This window comes from Trichosurus vulpecula, chromosome 9 (genome assembly GCF_011100635.1).
Source record: "Trichosurus vulpecula isolate mTriVul1 chromosome 9, mTriVul1.pri, whole genome shotgun sequence".
NCBI classification, from domain to species: domain Eukaryota; kingdom Metazoa; phylum Chordata; class Mammalia; order Diprotodontia; family Phalangeridae; genus Trichosurus; species Trichosurus vulpecula.
In genome coordinates, this window is record NC_050581.1 from 193,878,842 (window position 1) to 193,905,318 (window position 26,477).

General features: G+C 41.8%; 1 protein-coding gene across 1 annotated transcript in view; it reads left to right on the top strand.

The window, feature by feature from the left end:
- Nucleotides 1-26,477, top strand: part of ERC2 (ELKS/RAB6-interacting/CAST family member 2) — a 254,252-nt gene that overhangs the window by 189,966 nt on the left and 37,809 nt on the right. The window contains exons 10-11 of the mRNA XM_036739687.1: nucleotides 4,942-5,135; nucleotides 16,920-16,931. Of these exons, the coding sequence (XP_036595582.1) occupies nucleotides 4,942-5,135; nucleotides 16,920-16,931 (206 nt within the window). The remainder of the gene's footprint in view (nucleotides 1-4,941; nucleotides 5,136-16,919; nucleotides 16,932-26,477) is intronic.

Consider the following 26,477-nt stretch of genomic DNA (forward strand, 5'->3'; position numbering starts at 1 on the left):
AACAATCCCTGAACATATTCTAAACCTGTACTCCCCTGACTCTGATTTTTGACCAGTGATGAGGAAGGACCACAGAAAGATACTTGTAATGATCTCTTTAGATGATCATTTTCACTAATGACTTCTATACCAATTGGGAAGAAGGTGGCAAAGCTGTGGAATCTCTGTAGGAAATAAAAAATGCCCTTGGCTCTTGGACTTAATTGGTGAGAGGTCCTGATGTTGGTGAGGATGATTTCTAGGAAGGAAGCCAACAGGATCTGAATCAGTGCATTTCAGCCCTTGCAACTGGAGATGAGGACAAATAAAAAAAAGAGTCTTAAACCTGTGATGAGGTTAAGGATGGGGCCCGTACCATGTCACCTGGAGATCTCCAAAGGGAAGGGGGATTGGCCCCATTAAATTATAATTCTTAACACTTAACCTTTCCACCTGGATTCTTGGCAGCCAAGGGCAGTACAGATGAAATTCATTTCAAATCTCATTGTCAAAGTCCATTCAAGATGAGACTCAATGAAGTTCATTAGTAAGGGAGGCCAGGCTAGTGCCTGTCAGTAAGGCTTGGCCAAATTGGGAAGCCAACATTCATCCAGTGGAAAATGGCATTTTTGTAGGTTACACTAATTGTTGAAGTAATGGTTTAATCTGAGAGTTGATTTTCTCTGAGATGTTCCTCAGGAGTTTCAAAACTCATGGGGATTAGGGAATGCCTTGGTGCCTGTCATCCAAAGTGTTTCTCATTTTCCATGTGCCAACAGCAGGTACTAGAAAATTCACAGTTACCATCTTTAAGGGCCATTTGAAAATTTTAAAAAGCTTTTTGAGAGCACAAGAGCTTACAATCAGTCAAACTATTGAGCAAGAAAAGCTATCAGAGACACACTCAGTCAATGACACTCCCTTTTCCATTGTAGGAGCTGATTTCTCAGTAGACATTGCCTTTACTAGAGAAATGGTACCTGCAGCAGTTCCTTTTACCATCCTTAACATGACCCACTTAAGTATATCTATGCTAAAAGCTAGATATCTGTCTTGGTTTAGTGAACAGAGAACTAACTGACTGGGTTCAACTCTTACCTGACATACACTGATGGTGGGAACTTGGTCAAGTCACCGTTAGAGCTCAAGAGACTCTCTGAAACTATACACATTGGAGGAAACCTACAGGGTGTCCCTAAAGTCTGGATATATGGGAAAATGCATATTTTGAAATATTTGGAATATTAACAGAACTTAGCCCCCTTGATTTCTTTTTCTGGGGAATGCTAAAGGAGAAGGTGTACTCAGTGAAAATCACAGTTGTAAAACACTCTTGAATGCACAAAGAGTGAATGTGCTAAAATTGATGGCAATGTGGAGTTATTGCATCGAGTCACGTGAATCTTGCAAAGCAAATGATGGAAATCATATTGAAGATGTTATTTGTTAATATTCCAATGAAATAAAATGTTGTTGAAAATTTCATTCATTTCATTTCTTGAAAATATGCATTTTTGCCTATGTGTCCAGACTTTAGGAATACCCTGTACATGGGTAAAAGGAGTTTCCTATCCCAGAAGTTCCTGGTATCAGTAAAATCACAGATTTAATCTCTATACCGCCATATCATTGTGGTGCCCAGAAGCAAACTGAAGAAAATAATTTTAAATTTTTATCAGAAGCATTTGTTATATGTTTTTGCCTTTTTTTTTAAAAAAAGAATTTTTCAAAAATTGAAAAAAAAATTTCGCCTTTCCTTTTTAGGGCAAATTTTAAAGGAAACTGTTTTAATTCAGAGGGTTCTTAACCTTTTTTGGGGAATCATGTTTTAAATGAATAAAATACACAGGACCATGAAAGATTATATTGAAATACAATTATCAAAATAAAAAAAATCATGAACCCCAGGTAGATTAAGAAACTTCACCTTCAGAGAGAGTTGTGGTGTTGGCTCTTTTTCTGTGTGACTGTAAAAAATTGCTAACACATTCTAAAAGTGAAGGTGATTTTAAAATGGTAACTCTTGTTTTTAGCCATTTTCAAGCATCTCCCAAATTTTTACTACTCCTTGGTTACAATTGTCTCTGATATTAACTATTTTTGATTCCAAAGTTCACAACTAGATTAATTTATCAATCAGCAAATATATACCCGATGTCTCCTTTATACCAGGCACTGTCCTGGCCACTGGGCTACAAAGACAAGAGTGAAAGTTCCTTCCTTACATTTTACTTGAAGAAGCAATACAGACACCTTTGAGTTATATAGAATATATACTAAAAATATATGCAAAGTAAAAAGAAATTTCATGGATTTATAGTTGGATGCATAAATATAAATTATATCTATTTTTCTTTAGGTTGAGATGAGTATTTTAAATTAATTACAAAAATATAATAAAAATGGGTTTCCAATAGGCTTCCAATGAACAATTTTGATAGTTTTTTTTAAAGTCTAATAATTGACTTCAACTCAACATGTAGAATAGGTTAGAGAAAGAGCCACAAATATATATTTTTTGGGGATATGAGAAGCATGATTCACCTCAATGAAAAAAAAAAAACACTAGTTGCCTGATATTTACAGGACACCCAGCTAGGTTCTGGGGACACAAAAGCTAAGAGAAAACCCTCCCTGCCCCTCAGGAGCTCTACCTCAAAGATCACCCGAGTATACTTTATGCTTGGCCTCCTTTTTACTCATAACTGAATCCATGGAAAAATCAAGATCTTTCATCAGAGGAATGGAACTTGAAAGCAAAATTATGTCCTTTCTTATCCTCATGCTTAAGTAATATGTTACATGCCACCAATTTCATTTTTTAAAGAATGATCATTTCTGCTATAAGTGCAAGAGTTATTTCTGTTTATACTAAGTTTTGGAATTTTATTTTTCTACTAAATCATTGCAAAGAGTGTCAACCTTCTCCCAGTAGTAGATTAGTTTGGATTTTTTTCTAACCACGCATGTTTCCTCCAACTCCCTTCTTGGTTGTAGCTTGCTTACCTTGTTCTTCCCTTGAAATTCCAACAAACATAACATAACCAACATCCCTGCTGGACATAATCGACTAGCAGAATGGCCCACGTTCTCAAACGGCTCAACGTTTTGTTATTTTGATCTGTGGATTTTAAAGGGGAAAAAAAGATTTCTGAACTTCCTCTGTTGAATGTACACTGTGGTTAAAGCCCTTGTTTTTCTCCTGCTTGCTCTTTGAAGAAGTCATTTAGGAATAATTGGAAACAAGGGGTAGGCTAAACATTACGCTGCCTCCTTGTCGCCATCTGTCTGGGACGATTTCAGCCAAAAATTGGGATGCTTTGGCTGCAAATGACCCTGCAGTGTTATTCTTGTCATGTTCATGATGTCTGTTGTTGTTTGTGGTCATGTCCCCCCCTCATGCATGTGTTTGCAGGTCTGTGTTCATGTGCTTCTCCATCATTCTGATATTTCAGGTTGAGGGTGACCAGTTGAGGCATTAAAAAAAAGGATTAATGGGTCTAAATGTCAGGTGAAAATCCCTTCATGGTTACCTTTAGAAAGCATCTAGTATGGAAGATTGGCATCTTTATTTCAACCACCGTGGTCTATTGAAATGATTGGAATCAAAAGTCAACTCTATTTAATGAAACAGACATTCATTGATTTAAATGTCTCCTATGTGTCAAACACTGCATTGGGTATTAGGAATATAAAGAGAAAACAAAGAAGGGAGAAGAAAAGAAGGAGGTAGGGAAGGAAGGTGGGAGGAAAGGAAAGAGGGAGGGAAGGAAGAAGGTAGGAAGGAAGAAAAGTGAGTGGGGAGGAAAGAAATATAAGAGGGAAGGAAAGAAGGAGGGAAGGAAGATGGGAGGAAAGGAAGGAGAGATGGAATGAAGTAGGAAGGAAGAAAGGTGAATGGGAAGAAAGGAGAGAAGAAAGAAAGGAAGGAAGGAAGAAATGTGGGAAGGAAGAAAGGAAGGAAGGCTAGAAAGATAGGCAAAAGGAAGGAAGGAGGGAAGAAAGGAAAGAAGGAAGGAAGATAGGAAGGGAGGAGGGAAGGAAGGAAGATGGGAAAGAAGGAATTCCTGCCCATAAGTAGCTTTATATTTGATCAAACCAGATGGGTTATCTTCAGTGGCGAATCAACCACTTTCAGTCCAACGATATTGGTTGAGAGGTGGTTGGCGTTGGAGACAAAAAGGCCTAAATTCAAGTCTTGCTTTTGATACATACTAGCTGAGTGACCATGGGCAAGTGATTTAAGAAGCAGACATTAATGTAAATGTATATGCTCCATCATCCTCTCTGACTGCTACAGAAGAGTATTGGCAATCTTTATTAAAGGAAGGGGTTTCTACACAGAGAGTTCTCTCTTCACCCTAATGAAATCCCCTGTACATATCAACAAAACAGAAAGTCCTTATGTACTTAATGTTTGCAAAAACACAGTGTTAGGCCCTGAGGGGATATATCCAGTTTAAATAAGACATGATTACAAGTTCCACATCCGGGAACTTGTAAATTTAGTTGGACATGTGACAAATAACAATAGCACAAAATCATCAATATTTTTTTCTACAGGGAGAATGGGACTACAGTTTGTAGGACCCACTTGCTTATGGGAGGCAGAAATTGAATGAAGTCGTCTTTGTCCAGGATCACTTGTATCTTGTTTTATTTTTGAAGACAAATGAAAGCAAATATCTTTAGTTCTTGCCTAAATGAAACGTCTCATCCCTTGGGAAAATGTACTTAAAAATAAATTGTATAAACTCAGATTCTGTAACTGTTTTCAGACTAACAAGGTGATGTCTGCTTCCTGTCACTTAGCAACATTTTCTTGTTCAACTGACAGGATACCCAAAATCCTTTTTTTTTTTTTTAATATTTTATAAGTTGACTTGCTTGGCCCTCCATATTTCCACCTCTTACCATTCTAAACTGTTGTCTTGATTATTCCTTAACAACATAATGTCGAAGGCTCATAATGTTGAAGAAGATTCCAGGATGAACCCTGAATTTGCAGATCGAATGAAGCAGTTGGACAAAGAGGCATCTTACTACCGCGATGAATGTGGCAAAGCCCAAGCGGAGGTTGACAGGCTCCTGGAGATCCTCAAGGAGGTGGAGAATGAAAAGAATGATAAAGACAAGAAAATTGCTGAACTCGAAAGGTAGGTTTTAAAAGATTAAATTAAAAAATTAAATCTGTGGTTGAATTTCCATAGCTTGAGTTGCCATTGGAGAGAAAAATCCCACATCTGATAGAATATTTAATTTGGATGATAAAGACCATAGAGAGCCTGTCTTGGAAACAAAAACCCTGGGTTCAAATCTTGCCTCTGATACATTCAGCCTGGGTGAACTTGGACAAGTCTCTTAATGCCTTGGTGCTCTGGAGAGTTGTCTAAGACTCTATGTTCTAGAGAAGGTTGCATTGGTAGAGGGAGCTTCCTCACCTGGGAGTAGAATTACAAGTCTTGCTCTTATAGCCTCTCCCGATATAGCCATGAAATATGGGCAGGCATAGAAAGTAGTCTGTGTGTTTGGAAAGTAACTTGATTTATGCTTATATTGGGACTTTTGGATACCTCATGGTGCTTGGGATGATATTCAGAGAATCTGAAGTCAGCAGTCCAAGCCATCTCTAGGAATCTTTGGATCCCTTGCAGAGGCAGCTCCCATGTCACCTTCTACATGAAGCTGCTGGTTCTTCCCTCCCAAATCTATCTTTTATTCACTAGGATGTACTATGTAAATACTTCTCTATGCATATGTCTTTCCATTAGAATGGAAGCTCCTTCAGGGCAGGGACTTTTGTCTTTAAATTTCTGGCATTTAGCACAGTGCCTGGTTACTAATAAATGGGGGTTGATTGATTCCCCAAAGGAAAAAAAATCACATTTTTAGAAGTTATTGGAAAACTTGGTGGGAGGGACAATCTGGCATGGTAGATAGTGAACCAGCCTTGGATTCAGGAAGACCTGGGTTCAAATTCTGCCTGTCATATGCTGGTTTTTATGTGACCCTAGCAAGTTACTCAGCCTTTCAATCCCAGGCAGCTCTCTCAGAGCGTAAGTAACAGAGAGGGAGTTTTTTTCCTCTGGGAGTTTTCCATACTATTGGGTGTATCCCCTGGGAATTTGGGTTTCCCTGCCATCCCAGGGAGAGGGCAAATACCTGAAACAAAGGATCCCAGGATCCCAGAGTTGGAAGGAACCTTGGAGGCCATCTGTCCCAATTTCTATCTGTATAAAAATCTCCTCTGTGACCTGTTGCTTTCTTTGTATGAAGAGATCTCTAAGGGGAGAAAACCCCATAGCATGGGGCAGTATATTCCCCCTCTGGAGAGGGAGAGAGAGAGAAGAAGAGGGAGGGAGAGAGAGGGAGAGAGAGAGAAGGAAAGAGAATCTGGTAGATGAGAAAGAATGTAGTTGTCTTTTCCCATGTCAACATTAGAGGGATATTGGAATTATTCTCTTAAAAATTTTTCCTTGAAGAGCCAATATTGGCTGGGCATGTGACCTCGGACAAGACATTTGATCTCTTTTCCTACTTCTTCAGTTTCCCAATACGTAAAATTTAAATAATGCTCCCTGCTGCATCTACCTCACATCATTGTGGTTGTGATCAATGGGCTCTTTTATGGGAAATTGCTGTTGAAAGTATCAGTCAATCACCAAGCACTTATTAAGTACCTACTGCATGTCAGGCACTGCACCAAGTACAAAGAACTACATAATACTAAGGGTAGTCAGTCAACATTTATTAAATGGTTGCATCTCAGAGCTCCCAAGTACTATGTCTAGCCGCTGCCATCCAGAAACTTTTACTCTGGCTTGCGACACAGCTAATATACTCAGCAGTGATCACTAGCAATGCCGGACCATGGCTAGTCAGCTCCCAATGAAAGATGCAGACAGTTGCTCTACATGAGTTCAGGTGAGAGGAGATGAGTGTTGGGTAGGTGGGTGTTCAGGGGAGATGTTCCAGAAAGACTTCATCATAGACACAGTATTTTCAATGGGCTTTGAATCTAGGTAGGTCATTCTGCTACATTCCATTCAGCATCAAGCATAAAACACTGTATCGGTAGATATGTGGACAGACCTATGGACAGAAGGAGAGAAGCCATGTGGTAGAGAGGATAGTGCATCCCACTTGGAGGCAGGAAAACCAGGGGTTAAGTCCCACATCTGCATGATCATGGGCAGGCTGCTATTCTCTCTCTGAGACTCAGCCCAGGTAGAAAGAGTTCCCGCCCTGATGAAATGGTGGGTCCTTGATGTGTAGATGTAGGTGACAACCGAGACTCTGGGCAGGTTGCCTAACATCTCAGTGCTCTGGGAGTTTTTTTTCTGCTCCCCAGATTTCATTGCTGTAGGGAGCCCTCTTGGGGGTGGTTTGGACCAGATGGTCCCTGAGGTCCTTTCTATTTGGGACACAGATAGTTTTATTCAAGTCCAACCAAAGCTTGAAGCTGCTGGCTTCCAATAAAAAGGGCAGTCATGGCAGGTAGACCAGGTTGCTCAGTGGTCTAGCACCACAATTTCATTTGTATTAGGAGCTCTCCTCAACAATGCACATCATCACCTGATCTCCAACTTTGAATCTTAGAGAGTTGCCTTGGATACTGAGAGGTTAAATTATTTGTCCAAGTTCACGCCATCAGCATGGGTTGGAGGTGAGGCTCAGACTCCTGTCTTTTTGGCTCTGAAGCCTGCTCTCTTTCTCACATTATTTTCTGGATAGGTCCAGTTCCTCAGCTGGGTTGTGTATATGGGTTTAAAATTCATTGCAATGATATCTTCATCTCAAGCTATTTTGAATCTTGAAGTTAAGTTTATACTACAGCAGAAGGCATATGGCATCCCCATACAAAATTGTGGACTTTAGTAAGAGGTCCTGGGTTCGAATCTTTCCTTGGATATTTCCCAGCTATGTCATATGCCATATCCAAGTTCCTTAACTCTTCACAGCCACTGCTGATTATGTAAAGTGAGGAGTTAGGTTAAATCATCTCAAAAGTCCTTTCTATCTACAAGTCCTGTGATCCTACAGGTGCCTCTGGCTTGGAGTAAAGTGACAGAATCACTGAATTTGAAAGCCGGAAGGCACCTCCACAGCCATTTAGTTCAATCCAGCCCAAGAACCAGGATTCTTTTGGGCATCTCTTAAAGTGGGAATTCTAGGCTTAGGATGATCTCAGCAGCTAGGTGATGCACTGGATTGAGTGCCAGCCTTCAAGTCAGGAACTCCCGAGTTCAAATCCAGTCTCAGACACTAGCTGTGTGACCTGGGCAAGTCACTTGACTTAAATGAACTGGAGAAAGAAATGGCAAACCACTCCAGTGTCTTTGCCAAGAAAACCCCAAATAGGGTTACAAAGAGTCAGCTGTGACTGAAAAATGCCTAAAGACAATAGAATGATCTCTCACCAAGGTACCAAGTCCCATATTGTGGGATTCCATTTTCATTTATAGTGAGTACATCAATGGCGCCACACACCCAGGAGTCCAGTTTGAATGATTAAAACCACTGGTGCTTAGTCAACGAACGGAATTTTCAAGACTCCAAGCTAATCATGAATTAGCTTGGAGCAGAACTGCAGAGTAGATAAAGACCTGGCTATGAAGCCAAGAAGACCTGGGTTCAAGTCCTGTCTCTGACCCGCAATGGCTGTGTGATTCTCAGTGACTTTCAGCCTCTTCTTGTTCAAAGTCTTTGAGTTAGGCCCAGGAGCTCCATATACCAACGAGACTGCAAAACGATTCCCTATTCCTTTTGTTGTTGTTTGGTCACTTCAGTGGTAACCAACTCTTCTTGATCCCATTTGGGGTTTTCTTGGCAGAGATACTGGAGTGGTTTGCCATTTCCTTCTCCAGCTCATTTTACAGATGAGGAAACAGAGGAAAACAGGGTGAAGTGACTTGCCCAGGGTCACACAGCTACTAAGTGTCAGAGGCCGGATTCAAACTCAGGAAGATGAGTCTTTCTGAGTCCAGGCCCGGCACTTTATCTCTATTTCTAACCCATTTCTAATGCTAATAATAGTAATAACTAATATTTGTATAGGGCTTTAAGGAGTGTGTGGGTGCGTGTGTGTGTGTGTATACACATATATCCATATATATATATATATATATATATATATATGTATGAATGGGGGTGGATGGGAAGAGAATAAGGAAGAAATAAGACATAAGTTCCTACTATGTGCAGTAGTAGCATCTGTGAGGTAGGCACTAATATCCACATTTTGTAGCTCAGGAAGTTAAGGCCCAGTGGGTCTCGCCCGGGGTCGCCCTTCATGTATGCCTCACAGGTGACATTTGGACTTGAGTCTTCCTGACTCCAAGCCCCTGCTCCACCCACTGAATCACACTGCTGCTAAAACAAGGGTTCTTATCGTTCATTTGGTCCTTGCCTCACTGGGCAATCAGTCTAGCAAAGCTTTTGGATTCTTCAAAATAATATTTTTAAATGAATAAGCTATTAAACATAGGAATACCAAGAAAACTAATTGTACAGAAATGCAGCTGTCACAATGTTATTCCAACGCAAGGCCATAGACTCCTGGTTAAGAACCTTTCCTCGAGATCAGATTGATTTAGACTCCGAAAATATAGAGAGCTTCTGAAAAGCCAGGCAGCATCACATTATAGGGAGTGACAGAGCGGATGCTGCCTTGGTTTCCCCCAATAATTCCTTTCTTTTGCCGATTGAGCAGCATCTAGGTGGCTTGGTGAATAGAGTGCTGGGCCTGAAGTCAGGAAGACCTGAGATCTAATGCAGCCTCAGCCACTTATTAACAGTGTGACCCTGAGAAAACCACTTCACCTCTCTTCTGCCTCAGTTTCTTCAAATGTATGATGGCACTTGCCTTGCAGAGTTGTTTTGAGAATCAAATGAGATAAGATTTGTAAAGTGCTTAAAGCCACAGCACCTGGAACATAGTAGGTGCCTAATAAATGCTTATTCCCTTCCCCTGCACCACACTCTCTCCTCCATCCATAGGTTTAGGGACCTAAAGCGCATTTAGAAAAGGCATAGCTGGAATGACCCTTAGATCAGAGATCTAGGGCTGGGTAGGGCCTTGGAGGCATTCAGTCCAATCCCCTCATTTTATAGATGGTGGTCCTGAGGGCCAGTCAGGTGAAACTACTTACCCAAGGTCATGCAGTGAGAACTGGAGAGAGAATCAAGCCTCTTTCACTTGGACTCCAGACATCCTTCCATTGTGCCCTTCTGAAAGGCACCATGGTAGCTAGGGCATGGCAGAGCAATGGGGACACTCCATTCTATTGAGAGAAAAATACACCCACTCAGACACATGTACATATACATGCATTTGCACATGTGTGTGTATGTGTATTGATCTCTATCCATATAAAACAGATACAAGAAGTGGGTGGGAGGCACTCATGTAGAAGGTGATGTTGGAGCTGAACTTTGCAGGAAACTTGGAATTCTTGGGTCAGATGACGGTGGTTATGACAGCATCAGTTAGAAGATCCATGCCTCGTGTTTGTGGTTGTTGTTGAGACAGAGGGAGCGAAGGAGGCCGCTTCTCCAACCTGGGATGGCCTTGCTTTAGGGAACTCCCAGGAGGGAAGCTTCCTCCACTGCTGCAGGGAAGAACCTCACATGAAACTCTTAGAGGTGGTCCAGAATGCCGAGAGATTAAGTGACTGAACAATGTAGGGTCCGAGATTTAGGACTGGATGCCCTGACCTTGCTCTCCCTTCAGGGCCTTAGCCCCGATTGCTCTCTCCTGGACCCTCACTCACCCAAATCCCTCAGGTTCTGAATGAGAGCCCTGGGTTTTACATAAATCCCCCACTGTAGATTCAAGTACCTCATCCATTTGGGAAAGACTGCTCAGCAGCATCCCTCTGGTTCATCCAATGGCTTTGAAAGACTGTATACTTTGTTTACAAATTTTCACTGGTTGATTGATAATGGATAAATTCTGTGTTTTCACCTGGTTTAGGTATCAGGGCACACAGTCCTATACCTTCCTTTAAGTGGAATGGCATAATTGACCTACTGACTCAATGACCTCCACCCTTACATGCAAATGAAGAAACTGGGGCTGAGAGGTTAAGTGATGTCCCTAGCTTAGGGATGTGTGTGTGTGTGTGTGTGTGTGTGTGTCTATGTATTTTGTATGTCTATAACAGACCCGTTTTTCAGACAAATGCTTTCATCTTTTTGGAGACCTCTCAACTAGGAAAAGTCTGCTCCCAAGGCAGATTGTCATGTTGCACACAGATTATACATGTCCCCTCATTAAAATACACACTCCTTGGGGGCAGGAACTTTTTGTCCCCTTTCTTTGTGTCTCCAGCACTTAACCGCAGTGTGTGGCACACATTAAGTACTTAATACCTAGTGAATGACTGAGACAGATTTACTTGATTAGATCTCAGATGTGTCACTCTTCTCACCAAACCGGACTGCCTCAGTGTCCATGGTGGCATAGCCAGTAGGTTTCTGAGGTCAGATGAAACCTGGCTCATCCTGATTTCTAGGCCATTAAGGCCCAATCACCCCATCTTTAACCACTCCAAAACATAAGCAGTAATGCGTGCTGTATTCCTCTCTCTCAGGGGGATTTGGAGGCCTAATGACCTCTTATAAATTGCTTTCACATAAAAAAAGAGACCCAGAGGAATGCTAATTAGTTATCAGGTATTGTATACATAGCATAATTTTCGAGTGAAGAAAACAGGTCCTAAGTGGATGGAGCCTTTAAATCACCAGGGGGTATTAACATTTTTATTTCTTCAATCTGGTGCGCATTAGGACAACAGGGATTTTTACAGGCATTTATCTTTATGTATTTTCTGCACATACTCCTTATCTCCCTCCCTCTCTCTCTCTCTCTCTCTCTCTCCTTAAACCTGTTGCCTTCCAGGCATTGTAATTCACAAAACATGTTTGGAGGACCCAGCTCTGTCCCTCCTCTCTTGGCTCCTTTGTCTTGAGTCCAACAGGAGGCATACTTTGTGGCATCTTTGCCTGAGCCCCAGAACACACAAAGGCAGGCAGCTGAGATGGGGGTGGTGGAGTAGCATGGCTTCTTTGGGAAAGGAAGCAGCCTGCTTTTGCAAGGCATTCTCTGCTGGGCGCCATGTGGCGTCAGCCCCTCGCTTCTCTCTTACATTGTGAGATGGCCTCCTTCCGATTGGGCCATATCTCATGTTCTTGGCTCTGACCCTAAAATTCATACCTCATAAGATTGGGAAGCTGCAGATCTCTGAGCCGTGGGGACAGACATCTCCATTCCAACATTGTGGAGGAATGTTTGTAATTAAGTCTGCGATTCCGAGATTGGAAATTGGTTTTGAAGGGATTCTGCGGTCACCCATCTGAAATGGGACTGACCCAGCCGAGGAGTCCGTTCTTCAGCTGGCCCTGGTATTGGACACGTGCAAGGGAAGATGTCAGGTCAAGAGCCTGCTGGCTCCCTATAGCAGAACCCCAAGTCCTCACTTTTCAACTGGATGGATTCTTTGCTTTCTTGAAGCTGTGTTGTTGGTCTGGAAATCTAGCTTCCTTCTCTTTGGATCCAGTCCACAATTGGTAAACTTCACAGACAGCCCACCAGGATGTGTACACGTAAACAGACCCTTAAATTCTTTGTAAAAGGAGTATTCTTTTTATTTTCCTATTAGCACAATTAGGCATTAGAGGTTGCTTTGCAAATTACCTGTTGCCCCTGTGTGATCTGTAGGCATCTTTTGGGTGGGCAAATGGTTTCCCTTTTATGACACCTTGACTTCCTGGGCCTCTTACCTGTCAGCCAAGTTGATGCCTGGAATGCAGAGATGTCTGCCTCCAATTATGTTTTCCTTCCTCTTGTCCCTGAGAGCAGGTTCCAGCAAGGGCCACTTTCCTGCTTATAGACTCATAGAGAGCCTTTTTGGTTCAAGTACAGTTGAAAGAAAAAAAAAACATCCTGATAATGTATTAGACAGAACATAAACACACACTTCAGGATCTGAATGTGCTTGGGAGTAGAAGTAAGCACCATTTCAAAATTGATAATCGAATAGGAATACCTAGTTCAAATCCTACCCCCCCCCACCCGAGTCCCAGCTGCATGACCCTGAGTGAAGCATTCAAGTTCTCATTACCCCCAGCAGCTCACTGAGGCTTTCAGTTGCAGAGCTAGTGCTGATATGCGTTAGTAGAGGGGATTTCCTCGTTGGGAATTCTCGATGCAAAAGAAATTACAGATGGGGCTAAAGAATTAAATTAAACTCAAATAGGTTTGACTTTCAAGGATCTCACACCAACCTACTATTAGTAGAAGAAAGAATGGAAACAAAAATGCACACTGTGTGTCTACCATTGGTAGTTTCTCTACCAATATGGATGCCTCAGTCTTAACTCGTTCTCCTGAAGTAAGATTATGGCATTGTGTGGATAAGAAAGGGGTCACAGAATTATAGGAAAGATAGACTCTGAGGCAAAGGGACCTTAGAAGGCATTGACTTTACCTCCTTCATCTTACAGATAAGGAAATGGAGTTCTAAAGAGAACATGTACAAAAAATGTCCCAGGCAACTCTCTAGGATTATCAGTTACATTCAAGTGATAACATAATTTGATGGAGGGAGTTTTCAGAGTGAGGATCCCTGATACCAATGAGCTCAAAGGATCATAAATTCAGAACTAGAATGGACCCAATTCATCCAACCCTATAATTTTACAGGGAGTAAATTGAAGTCCATGGAGACCCATAAAGGTTAAATGGTCACATAGGTAGGAGGGGTCAGAGGCAGGATTTGAATCCAGATCCTTTGATTCTAAACTTTGTACGTTTTCCATTATACCATGCATGTCTTCTCATTTCATTAAATGAAATGACTTTTCAAAATTTTATCAGAAGCACAGATAAATGTGAGCTGAAAAAGGCTTTGCATTCTATATAACAAGAAGAACTGACAACAGGTATGAGAAGCCTTCCATTGCATATCATTCCAGGCAGGGGGTGGGATGCTTATCATGTGCCATCTTTGCCAGAGGAGTTCTCTTTGAAGTCATTAGCATATTATTAACATATTCATGCCAAGTTGGTTGGAGATACTTTTACACCAATTTTGAGAGGTTAACAATTCAACCTAATGGAGGCCACATCTTCACACAAGCTTTAATGGAGAACAAAGTGATGAATGGAATCTACTGGTGGAAGACCATGGTGCAGTGTAACGGAAGTGAATTTGCAGGTGAAGGACCTGACTTTAGAATGTTCCTCTGCCACATACCAGTTATGCACTATTAGACAAGTTACTTCATTGGTTTTGCCTCAGCTTCTTCATTTATAAAGCAAAATGATTGAACTAGATAACCTCTGGAGTCCCTTCTAGCTCTAAATCACTGCTCCAATGATCATGTTTGAATCTTATTTATTTTTAGAATTCTATTCTATTTTATTTTCAGCTCCAAATTTTCTCCCTCTTCTCTCCATTGAAAAAGCAAGAAAAGGGCAGCTAGGTGGCGCAGTGAGTAGAGCACCGGCCCTGGAGTCAGGAGGACCTGAGTTCAAATCCGGCCTCAGACACTTGACACATGTACTAGCTGTGTGACCTTGGGCAAGTCACTTAACCCTGATTGCCCTGCCAAAAAGCAAAAACAAAAAACAAAAAAAAAAAAAAAAGAAAAAGCAAGAAAAACAAAACCTGCTCCAAACACATATAGTCAAATAAAACACATTCCTAAATTAGCCATATGCAAACTAGCATGCCTCAGTCTGCCCTCTGAGACCCTTGCTTCTTTGTCTTTCTGGAGGTGGACAATATGATTCATCCCAGGTACTCTGGAACTGTGGTTGGTCATTGTGTTGACCATAGTCCGAGGTCTCTCCAGGCTCTCTTTAGAATATGGCTGTGTGCATTGTTCTCCTGGTTCTGCTCAATTTACTCTGCCTTATTTCGCTCAAGTCCATCCAGATTTCTACGAAACCATCCCGCTCATCATTTTTTATAGCACGGTAGTATTCCTTCACATCATATACTGCAACTTGTTTAGCCATTCCCCGATTGATGGACATCACTTTAATTTCCAATTTTTTGCCAACATAAAAGGGCTGCTATAAATATTTTGTATTTATAGGTCCTTTTCTACTCTTTGATCTATTCAGCTCACAGACCTAGGCATGATATCGCTAGGTCAAAGGTGATGCACAGTTGAATAGCTTTTTGGGTGTATTTCCATATTGTTCTCTACAAGGGCTGTACTGGTTCAAGCCCCACCAACAGTGCAGCTCCCAGGGCCCTAAACACCACCATCCAATCATCAGAATCATCTTCCTGCCTTGATTTTAATGACTAATATCAATACTTGCCACTATTTGAAATTTCCTGGTATTATTTTCCTTAAAAAAAACATTCACTTCTTTTTTTCCTTCCTTCACAAATGGATGAGACGATTCTTGTTTCTTAGCCTTGAATGACTCAGCCCATTGGAAGAAATGGACTGACCCAGAAGAAAGGCAGCCTAGCTTAGAGAACAGAGAAATGGCCTTGGGATCAGGAAAGATCTGAGTTCAAGTGTCACCACTGACTTACACTAACTCTGTGATCTCAGGCAAGTTACTTAACCTCAGAGAGCCCCAGGCCACATTTCTAAGACTGGAAGTCACAGATGAGGTGACAATCTGCGTTGGGAGAGGATATTTCTGTGTTGGGAGATATCCAAAGAGATGAAATCACCGGCCTGAAACAAACATACAATATACACATAGACACTAACCTGAGCAAAAATATATATAGAAATTGAACTGTTCTCAAATAAAAGTTAGTTGAAAGGCAAGTTTTCAAGTTAATTTTGTTTTTGGTGTTTTTAAAGAATAGGTGAAAATAATACTAGAAAAATACCCTGATGGTGTGTGTGTGTGTGCATATATATGTGTGTATGTATATATGTATCTATTAGATAGTATATGTTATACAGACAGCATATACATTATATACATAGATATAGGTATATATATTACATATAATAATGTATATATTAACATATATTTGTATATATGTGCATGTATATATTTGCTACAGTATTTTTGCTAGCTAATTGGAAATGCATTTTAAATATTGTATACTAAGCATGTGGATTTTTATGGTGATGAAATATGAACTTTATTTTCACAATCAGAAAAAAACCTGCTTTCAGCTCTGGAAGAAATTATGTCTTGTGGTAGTAGGGGGTACCTGAGGATGGGTTGGGGGTGGCGGGGGAGGAATGAACGCCTCAACCAAAAGATACCTGACTTTGTCTGGGACCATTCCTAGGCACATGGCTTGCTGAATCCCTAAAATGATGATAACTGAGCCCACATAGCCAGATTGCTCAGTCTCTTTTAATTTTCAGGCATGAAGAGAGAAATAACTGAAGGAATATGTATTGGTCCAGTCGTTGCTGGTTCAGATAATATCTTTGTGACCCCTGAGCTTATAATGAGATATGCTACCTTTGTGATTTCCACTTCTATTTATTAAATCATAAAAGTTTATGGACCTACATATAGGGAATGTCTGTATAAATATTCATACCGGAATTGGCCAAACTCTGTCGTTGGCTGACTCAAGTGTACCTCTGGTTTGCATCAGAGGGGGCTGCACTGGGGCCTCTGAGGCAGAAATTGGCTTCCGGGGGAGAATTCTTGATATCCTAAATTGCAAGGTATGCTCATAGCCTTCCCAGGGGAGTATCAGATAGAAATGAAATAGAAGTGCTTAGCGCAGTGCCTGGCACAGAGTCGGTGCTTAATCAATATTGATACATTGATCGATGCTCACTGTTTGCTTAGGAATTTGCCTAATAGTGCATCAGTTGGCTATTTGTTTGGAAACTAATGCTTTTTTCCTCTTTCTTTTATTCTCTGCTTCATCCCTTTCTTCCTCTCTGCTTCTTCTCCAAATTGCTGCTTCTTCCCTTGCTACAACCAGCTTGAATTCCAGGTCAGTACTTTCTGCTATCTTATTGTTTTCTAAATGCTTGTCCTTCCTAAGCTCAGCTTGGTCCTTAAACTCGTTTTTAATACATTTCTGTAATGTTTTCTTCTGGCCACTGTTTTCCCCTCATCTCGTGCCTAGGGTGGTCCCTTATATGAGTGTACAGAATCATAGGGAAAAAACAAACCTTTGGGTTGTTTCTTAATTTGTCCCTTCTACGTGACATCGTTTTTGTGACTCCGTTGCAATAAGAGATGGTAAGGTAACACATTTCTCTGGAGGATCTCTGAGTTTTGAGTAAAGGACATTGAAACATGGCTCCCTGCAAGATGAATGCTGCCTTCTAAATTTAATTCAGAAGAACAAAAGATTTGGCAGTGCCACTGAGACTTAAAAGCTCAATTTAATAGCTTGAGCCATTCAGACCTTTCGCTTAATAAATCACAGTGTTTTGAAAGATTTATAATACTTTTTTAAAAAAGTCGCTTTTGAAAATTATCAGTGTGTTGGTAACATATTGTACACACATGTTATTTCCTGCCATTGTTTGGGTTTTAACTTTTTAGCTTAGTTTTTATTAGTCATATGACAATTTTTAATTACTGAAGCTGTAGCACATGGGGGCAACCTTCAAAATGGGTTCAGGGTAAGCTACATGAACCCCAACATTGATCAACACAATGGATGCTATGTCATGGAATGTCCTTCACGCTCAGCCCCAGGCAGGCTCCTTTTTTAAACTTCTAAAGACAGAAGGCTCAGGTCAACATTTTGTTCTTTCTTAGGTCAAGCAAGGCTAGGTACTGGTTTCTAAGATACACAATATTTTTTCTGTGGTCTTATCTAATGTAATTATGAATTTCTTCTCTTTCTCCATACCACTTTCCATGTAGAACCTAAGCTCTGTTAGGTCAGGGGTTGCTTTTTTTTTTTGGTCTTTGAATCCCTAATGTTTCACAAAATACTTAATCAGTTTTGATTGAATTGGTTTTTCCAAATAGTCCTAGGTCAGTTGTTTTTTGACATCTGTTTAAGATTCAGAAAGCTCAGCAGTCAGAAACTAGTGAAGGCATCTTCACCAGTCACAATTTGTTTCTGAATTTTTTGGGATTCTGTTGAATACTTGGTCCTGTTCCCTTTCTGGCACACACAGATGGAGGCTCTTGAAGGTCTTTCTCATGAAGGTAATTCAGAAAAAACAAACAAAACCAAATTAAAAAAGCTTCCCATCTTTTATGCTAAAGTTTCCCCTCCCCTGAGGTTTATGGCAGTTATAAAAGGGATGGGTTGCCACTTCTCTTTCCCTGACACCCTGTCCCCCAAGTGAGCACTGACTGACCAGCTTCAAGGCGACAATGATGGAAGGAGCAAATTGTCTTGCCTTCCACGCTGGCTCATTCAAAGCCTGAACCAGAGAAGGTTCCCCACAGCCAATGGCCAAGCTGAGTTTTACCAGAGTCTTGTTCAATTTTGTGTGAGACAGAGACACACTGAGAAAGAATAATGGAGGAGAAAAAGAAAACATTCTAGATGGTCGAACCTCAGCCCTCCTGCCACACATTATCCAAACCTTTGCTCGCGGTTTTGGATTGGCTTGGCTCATCCCTGCCTGCCTCTTTTTTCTCTTTCTTGTTTTGCCTTTTCTTCTTTTTGCTGAACTTAGTTTTCTTTCTGTGCTTCCAGGTCCTTCCCTCCTTGAGTCTAGGAACATCTTTCACCCACACACCTCAGACCTTGGGCTCTGGGCTCAGCCAACAGAACAGCAAATTGTTTGACTGTGGTGGTTTGTGCAAAAGGGAGAAGTGAGAGACAGTGAATGGATTTCCCAGTTTTCCAAAGGATGGGAATGTCTGTGGGATCAGTTAGTTGGTCAACAAAGATTTATTAAGGGCCTCCAAAATGCCAGGCACTGTGCCAAGTGCTAAGTCAGATTAGAACGGGGTGGTACTTAGCTAGAGATGGTAGGTGTGCCTGGCATGGTTCAGTATGAGCAGAACTGGATGTAGAGTCAGAGAGTATTCAGGCCCACTTCTATCCCTTGTTGGACATTAGGCAAGTCTCTTGAAGTTCCTGACCTCTAAGGTCTTTGGCAGTTGTATTTCTGTGGTTCATTGGCACATGTATTTGGGGATGAGTCGACCCTATGTCAAACAGAGATGTGTCATCTGGTGGACAGGTATTAGCTGGTCATCTTGGGAAGAGAATAGCCAATGACTTTCTGGGGCTTAATTGGGCTTTGCCAGCCACCCAGATTGACAAGGCTACTTTTCTAAACTTGTCTACGTTTACCAGGAAAAAGAAAACACAACACTTCAACAAATATCGGATCCCCAGCCAGTGTGTTTTTGTTATGTGAGTTCTAATCAACTTTTGGATAATTGTTTGTTTTTGACATGGGTCTCTCCCCGCCCCCCCAACCTCCAAATTCAGAAATCTTGCTGGTGGAAGGAAGAGTTTGGCCCTGAATTAGAGCCCTTTTCTGTCAGGAAACTTGTTGTCACCCGTGCTTGCATTTTAACAATCCTTATATACTTAGTTTAAAAAAAAAAACCCAAAGCCTAAGCAGATGTGTCAGGTTGCACATGCAGTCTTCTCAATCTGTTTCGTGTTTTTTCCTTCCTTTCTCCTCCTCCCTTGCCTTTGGCAAATTTCATTTATAACAGAAAAGTCAGACAAAAGCCAAGGTGGTAAGTGCCTGAGGTCATCTACCCTGTTGGAAGGCCCATTCACACACATGAGTGGAGTGAAGGGACAGGTCACTGCCTCAGTGGGCTTGTGTAACTGATACCACTGGACCTTTTGGGGTGGGTCTCATCTAGACAATTACCTATGTCAATTAGCAATAAAAATGGATCTTGGGAGAGTTGCCTCTGCCTCCCCGCCTCTCTGCCTCCCCAGGGGCTCTTTCCACATGTGTAGTCCATATTTTGGGGAGGGTCTGTGTATGGACAGCCACATGCCTCCTTCATGTGCGAACCTGCCTTTGTTGAGACCGATGCCTGGCAACACACATTAACACCCTGTTAGAGAGTGACTTCAAAACCTTCTCTCTCTCTCTCTCTCTCTCTCTCTCTCTCTCTCTCTCTCTCTCTCTCTCTCTCTCTCTCTCTCTCTCTCTCTCTTTTTACCAAAATAAACTCTTTGTTAGGTTTCTCCCAAAGCCAAACATTGTGTTCACAGCCCCTCATTCCTCTGGTAAAAGATGAAGTCAGTCCTCTTGGAGGTCCACACCCAAAGAAAGCATTGAGAGTTCCATGCCCAGGGTATCCTGGCCTGCTTTGTCCTGGTCTGCTGGGGGCCATTCTTTTGCATGGCCTGGTTCTCCATCTCTGGAAGGATGACAGAAAGAAAATGGGCCAGTGACTCTCATGGCCCTGCTAGATGGATGGCCACTGGGTCTGTGTATTAAGAGAAGAGCAAGCGAGGTCTAGGACACCCTGACTCTCCACAAGATATCAGGAAACTCCAGAAAAATGAGGTGTTGGTGTCAAGCAGGATCAGAGAACTTGGAAATGGGAGGTACCAGAAAGTTCATTGAGGCATTTATATGTGTGTGTGTGTGTATGTATGTGTGCATGCACACACATCCCCTATACACACACACACACACTTGCATACACACATACAGCACATGCATGTGTAGACATAAAATCAATGTTGCTCTTTTTTGATTTTATATCATCTGCATTTCCTGGTGCATCTCTCTCTTCTCCTCCCAGAAACCCATAGCTTATAAGAAAAAAAAACTGAAAACAAATAGAGAAAAAAGGAATAATTCAGCAAAACTAGCCAAGACATCAAGCAGGTCTGACAGAGTCTGGATTGTTGCACATGAAAGGTGCAAGGGGGGAAGGGGGAGGAGAGAGAGAGGGAAGGAGGGAGGGAAGGGAGAGGAAGAGGGAGGGAGGAAAGGAGAGGGAAAGAGAGAGGGGAAAGGAAGGAAGGAAAGGATAGGGAGAGAGGAAGAAGGAGGGAGGGCTTGGGAACTAGGGATGGAGGGGGGTGGAGATGGAAGAAGGGCAGAGGGAAGGAAGGAGGGAGAAAGTGAGAGGATGGGGGAAGGAGGGAAGGAAGGAGGAAAGGGGCTTCTGTCCCCTCTTCTTTAAACTCTGCTTGGTCAATATAATTTCATAGCGTTCAGTTTCAGTCCGCCTGTTTTGTCACTGTTCTTTCCATTTACACCATCGTGGGTGTGAGTGTATGATTGTATATACGTACATGTGATTGTGTGGATGTGTGTGTTTTGATTTCATCACTGTAAGGAAATCCCACAGTGGAAACTCCTTCCACCAATACAAATGGACACTTCTTCTGTAATTGACAATATTGGGAAGTTGCATGGGGTGCTGAAAGGTGAATTGACTTGCCGGGGATCATAAACCAGGCCGGGTCAGAGGCAGAGTGGCTTCGCTGTCCTGACTCTCCAGGTTTTCATATATGTACATGAGTGTGTGCATTCATACAGACACAAATACATAAAACACGTATTAAATATACATACACATAGTTATATATGCATGTCATATGATGTATATAATACACAATTATTCCATATAATATAGATTATACCTGCATATAATTATGCATGTGTGTATCTTATATATTATATATAATTAATTATATAAAAGATATAATCATATATATCATAAACTTTTGATATCTATGTATCACACATCGATGAAGGAAGTTGTCTGCAGGTCAGGAAAGCATTTCCCTCTTAAAAATTGCTTCTTAACAGCTCCTGCTGTTTTTGGTGAAATGTCAGAAAAGTTTGTACTGAAGCCCAACTGGGGGAAAGCCAAAAATTTGCTGATTTTGCTGTGGGTGCAAATATTTTCTTAGGGGTGGAAAGACTTGCTTCCCCTGATTTACAGAGTAGGTGGCACAGAGGGGTCGAGTCTATATTTAGAGCAGAAGTGGGATCTTTGCGGGGGAGCCAGGAGCCAGTGCTCAGCTGGCTGGTTTGTACCCATCCAGGACCTTTCCAAAGGGACTCGCCATGGAAGGCGCATTGCTTAGGTCCCCTTTGGTGTCCAGTAGTGATGGCTTACTTCTTCCCCTGTGCAGCCCCAGCCCTTGGGAGAGGGAGGCAGTGTTGTGCAGGAGAATGTGTGTAGAACTTGGAGCTTTAGGGCTTGAGTGCAAAACTTGCTTGTGACCTCAGGCAAGTGATCTTAGCCCTCTGACCTTCTCTGGGGTTCCTCATCAGCAAAATGAGGGTGTTAATCTAAATAACCTGCAAAGGCCCTTCCAGCCATGGACTGTGGTCCATAAATAGAATTTAACTTGCCTTTTGAGTTTTGGACTTTTAAAAGTTACATTAGTAACACTTCCAAGACAGACAGCCTGTCTATCCCCTCCTCAGCCAGATGTTCCAGGTACACGTGAATGATAGAAAAGGTTGAGAGAGCAGAGAGAAAAGTTCCACTCCCTTCCCTCAACACTCAATTGATTGGTTCTAGGGTTACATGTTATGGATGAGGTTTTCTTTAAAAAGCAACAATTGGGAGGGAGCCGAATACAATGGAGAGATTTTGGATCATGGGACCACAGATGCCATCTGTCTCTATCATTTACTACAGGTGTAACCTTAGGGAAATCCCTTCTCTCTGGGCTTCAGTTTGCCCGTGTATAAACAGGCATGAGGTTGAATGACCTCTAACATCCCTTTCTAGCTCCTACCTGGACTTTCCATTTCCCAAGGGTTAATCTCTTAATAATCATTGCATAATAAAGTCAGGAGAAAAATGCCACCCACGATGCTAAGGCTGAAAGTGTGAGTTCTCAAGATTGTTTCTACTTCTTTCTCCTGTCAGCCACCGCTAGCTGGGTGACACTGGACAAGTACTTGAAATCTCTGGCTTTTTTTTCCCCTCATCTGTAAAATTGGGATAATAACAAAACAGGATCACCTAACAGATTGTACATAAAATGTGGCTTGTAAGCCTTAAAGTCTTATATAAATATAAGATATTATTAGTATTGGAGTATGGGTGGGTGTTCCGCTTTTGATTTGCATGATTTTCGGAGAAGGAGGTTGACATAGTGGACATCAAACACACTGGGGTGTCAGGAAGACTTGGTTCCCAGATACAGCAAGTGATCCTATTAGGAGACTTGATCTTTTTGTCCCCTAGTTGGGATTCCAAATTACCGAAGAGTTGCCATTCAGTGTGAGAGGAGAGCATTTCTACTTTGGTCACCCACCACACTGAGACAAGCACAGGTTCAGAAATATGCATCGTGAGTAAACATCTACAAATGGCCAGGCCATAGAGAAGGCACCTTGGACATTTCTTTGCAGCCTGCATAGAATCCTTTTAAAAAATACCTTTCTCGGCATGATTATAAATCACCTTCCAGAAAAATAGGATCTTGTTTCCTTTCACCTCTCTGGTTTTCTTATGAAATGTGAATTCTGTCACTTCATTACCAACAAGGCTGGTTCATATTGTGGCCAGTTGCCTCTGAATAATGCCACACACTTTCTTCCTTACGATACTAAATTGCTAGAAATTTCTACACTGAATAATGGTGAGTTGTTGAGTATTCTCATTCATTCATTCAGCAGTAAGCCAAGCAGCATTTATTAAGCATTTACTGTTTGCCAGGCACTGTTCTAAGCATTAGGAATAGAAAGAAAGGCAAAAACAGTGAGGGTCCTCAAGGAACTTACGTTCCAATGGGAGGGGGAAATGACAGACAATGTATGAGTAATTGGGAAGATACAAGATCTCTACAGAGGAAAAGGGGGGCAGTCTGAGAGGGGAAGGCATTAGAAGCTAAGGAGATGAGGAAAGTCTTCCTCCAGAACATCATATTTGAGCTGAGCCTTAAAGGAAGCCAGGAAAGCTAAGGAGCAGCAGTGATGAGGGAGAGCATCCCAGTCACAAAGGCAGAAAGGGGAGGGATGCAGGGGTCTTATTCAAGGAGTTTCATATACACTAGTGTGGATGGAATATAAAATGGTTGAGAGAGACTTAAGTTCAGAACAAGTGGGAAGGTTGGGGCAAAGACAAGCTATGGAAATCTTCAGGTGCCAAACAGAGGATTTTAAACCAGAGCCTGGAGGAAACGGGAAGACCTTGGGACTCATTGAGACACGGTCTAATGTTGGCTTTTGCAAAGTCAGTTTGGCTTCCGTGTGAAGGATGGATTAGAGAGGAGGGAAAGACTTAACAAGGAGAGACAAGGAAGAAGGCTGTTGCAATATTCCTGGGGAGAGGGAATAAGGACCTGAGTTAGAGTTGTAAAGGGAGCATTGAAAAGAGATTTTGTGAAGACGGAAACCACAACATGCATTCATGCATTGGCTACATGGCTGGGAGAGAGAGGGAGGGAGGGAAGGAGGAAGGGAGGGAGGAAGGAGGGGAGAGAGAGAGAGAGAGAGAGAGAGAGAGAGAGAGAGAGAGAGAGAATGAGAATATGAGAATCTAAGCAGTGGAGATATAAATACAAGCAACAAAGCAGTCTTCAAGGGGCTTACACTCTAGTGGGGAAAGACAACGCAAAAAGGGCCACAGGAAAGCAAGGGGAGGTGGATTTAGGTTGATTTCTCCTTTAGATCATGTGCTCCTTGAGGCCTGTGACTCTGTCTTTGACATTTTTTCCCTAAAATCACTTGGACTTAGTACATTGCCAGGTTTGTGGTATTGTTCAGTTATTTCCATCATGTCTGATTCTTCATGACCCATATGCTATTTTCTTGGCAAAGATATTGGAGTGGTTTGCCATTTCTTTCTCTAGTGAATTAAGGCAAGTAGAGGCTAAGTGACCTTCCCAATGCCACACAGTTAGTGAGTGAGACTGGATTTGAACTCAGGTCTTCCTGTCTTCTGGTCTCGCACTCTGTCTACTGAGCCACCTAGCTGCCTCTCCCAGGCCCATAGTAAGAGCCTAACAAGTGCTTGTTGATTCACTCGCAAGGGAACCCTTCCTGCTCCAGGATAAAACCTCCTTTATGCAAAAGAAAAACAATTAAGTAAATCCATCCAAGATGGTGACCCTCCCTGACAGTGGATCCAATGTTTTCCCTGTTGCCTCCACCATGAGGAGGGAGCTATGTTTCATTGCTGGTTCCATGGGATACCTCTCAACTTTTACATCAAGCACCTGAGAGAACTGTGCTTTAGCAAGTGCCCACCTAGAGGTCAACTTCATCCTTTTTGGAAATCAGAATACCTCCCCCCCACCTCCTCCAAGGATTGTTTAGAGGACCAAATGAGATCATGTAGTTGTAAAGCACTTAGCTCTGTACCTGGCATATAGTAGGTGATTAATAAATGCTCATTCACTTCCCTTCCCTTTGAATAGTGGCATACATAATATAGATGAGGAATATGGTAGCGTGGACAGGCCACTGGACCAGGATTCCATGGAACAAACTCCACATCTGGCACTTAGGAGCTCTGGGTCTGTCTAGGAACAAGTCACATAATGTCTCAGTCTCCTTCCCTTTAAATGTGGATTATAGACCCTGCCACACATGGCTATTGGAAGACTCCAAAGAAACCATCTTCATGAAGAGCTTTGTTAACTATAAAGTTTGGTATAAATGCTAGTTATTATTGTGACTTCATGTTTCTCCTGGACGTACATGTTGGAAACAGTATTTAATGTGCTATAGTATTCCCCCTGCCATTTACCCCATTTATCTTTTAATCAATTAACAAAGTTTTATTAAGTGCTTACTGTATGTCAGTCAAATCAGCAAGCATTTATTAAAACCATACTGTGTGCCAAATATTGTGTTAAGTGGCCTAAACACTGGGGATACCAAAAAAAAAGGCAAAAACACAAGGTCTACTACTTTCAAGGAAGTCTTACTCTGTTGGAGGAGTCAACATGTAAATGCTTTGGTACTGACCAGATACTTCTAGAGTGCATAAAAACATTAGAAGGAAAGGCCCTTAGGGTGGAGGTCTGGCTGGGATGATTCTCCTTCAGAAATTAGTGCTTGAGCTGAGTCTTGAGGGAAGCCAGTGTGGTGGAGGGGAAGAGGGAAATTCCAGGTACGGGCCAGAGCCAGTTCAAAGAAGATGAAGATGAAGAGACGTGAGTGAGAAGCAGAAAACAAGCCAGTATAGATGGATTGTAAAGTATTTTGGGCATTAGTATTGTGTAGGCCTCACTGAGATGTGTGAGGTGACATGGAAGACAATTTTAAACTTAACTCCATAGCTTCTTGTTCTGTAAAATGTCAGTTTGATGGTTCCAAGGACAGTGAGACCTACTATTCAGAGAGAATCACCGTGGAGAAAATCATTATAAGAATTAGTGGTGAGAGACTCCTTCAGTATTTGACTGATGCCCTGCGTGGAAAGAGAGGCCAGTGATGGTGAGAAGATGCTCACTGGGTAACTGGCAGGCAGTTGGTGGATCTTTTGATTGTGAGCTTACATTGATTCTCACCCTTCTAAACTTGGAGAGCTGATCTTTATTGAAAAGAATGGTGGTCTAGAAGCATAGGTTATAGATTTTATGCCTCCTCTCCATTGATATCTCCTTCCATCTATAAAATCCCTTCAATTCAGGCTGTCCAAGCCATTGTGG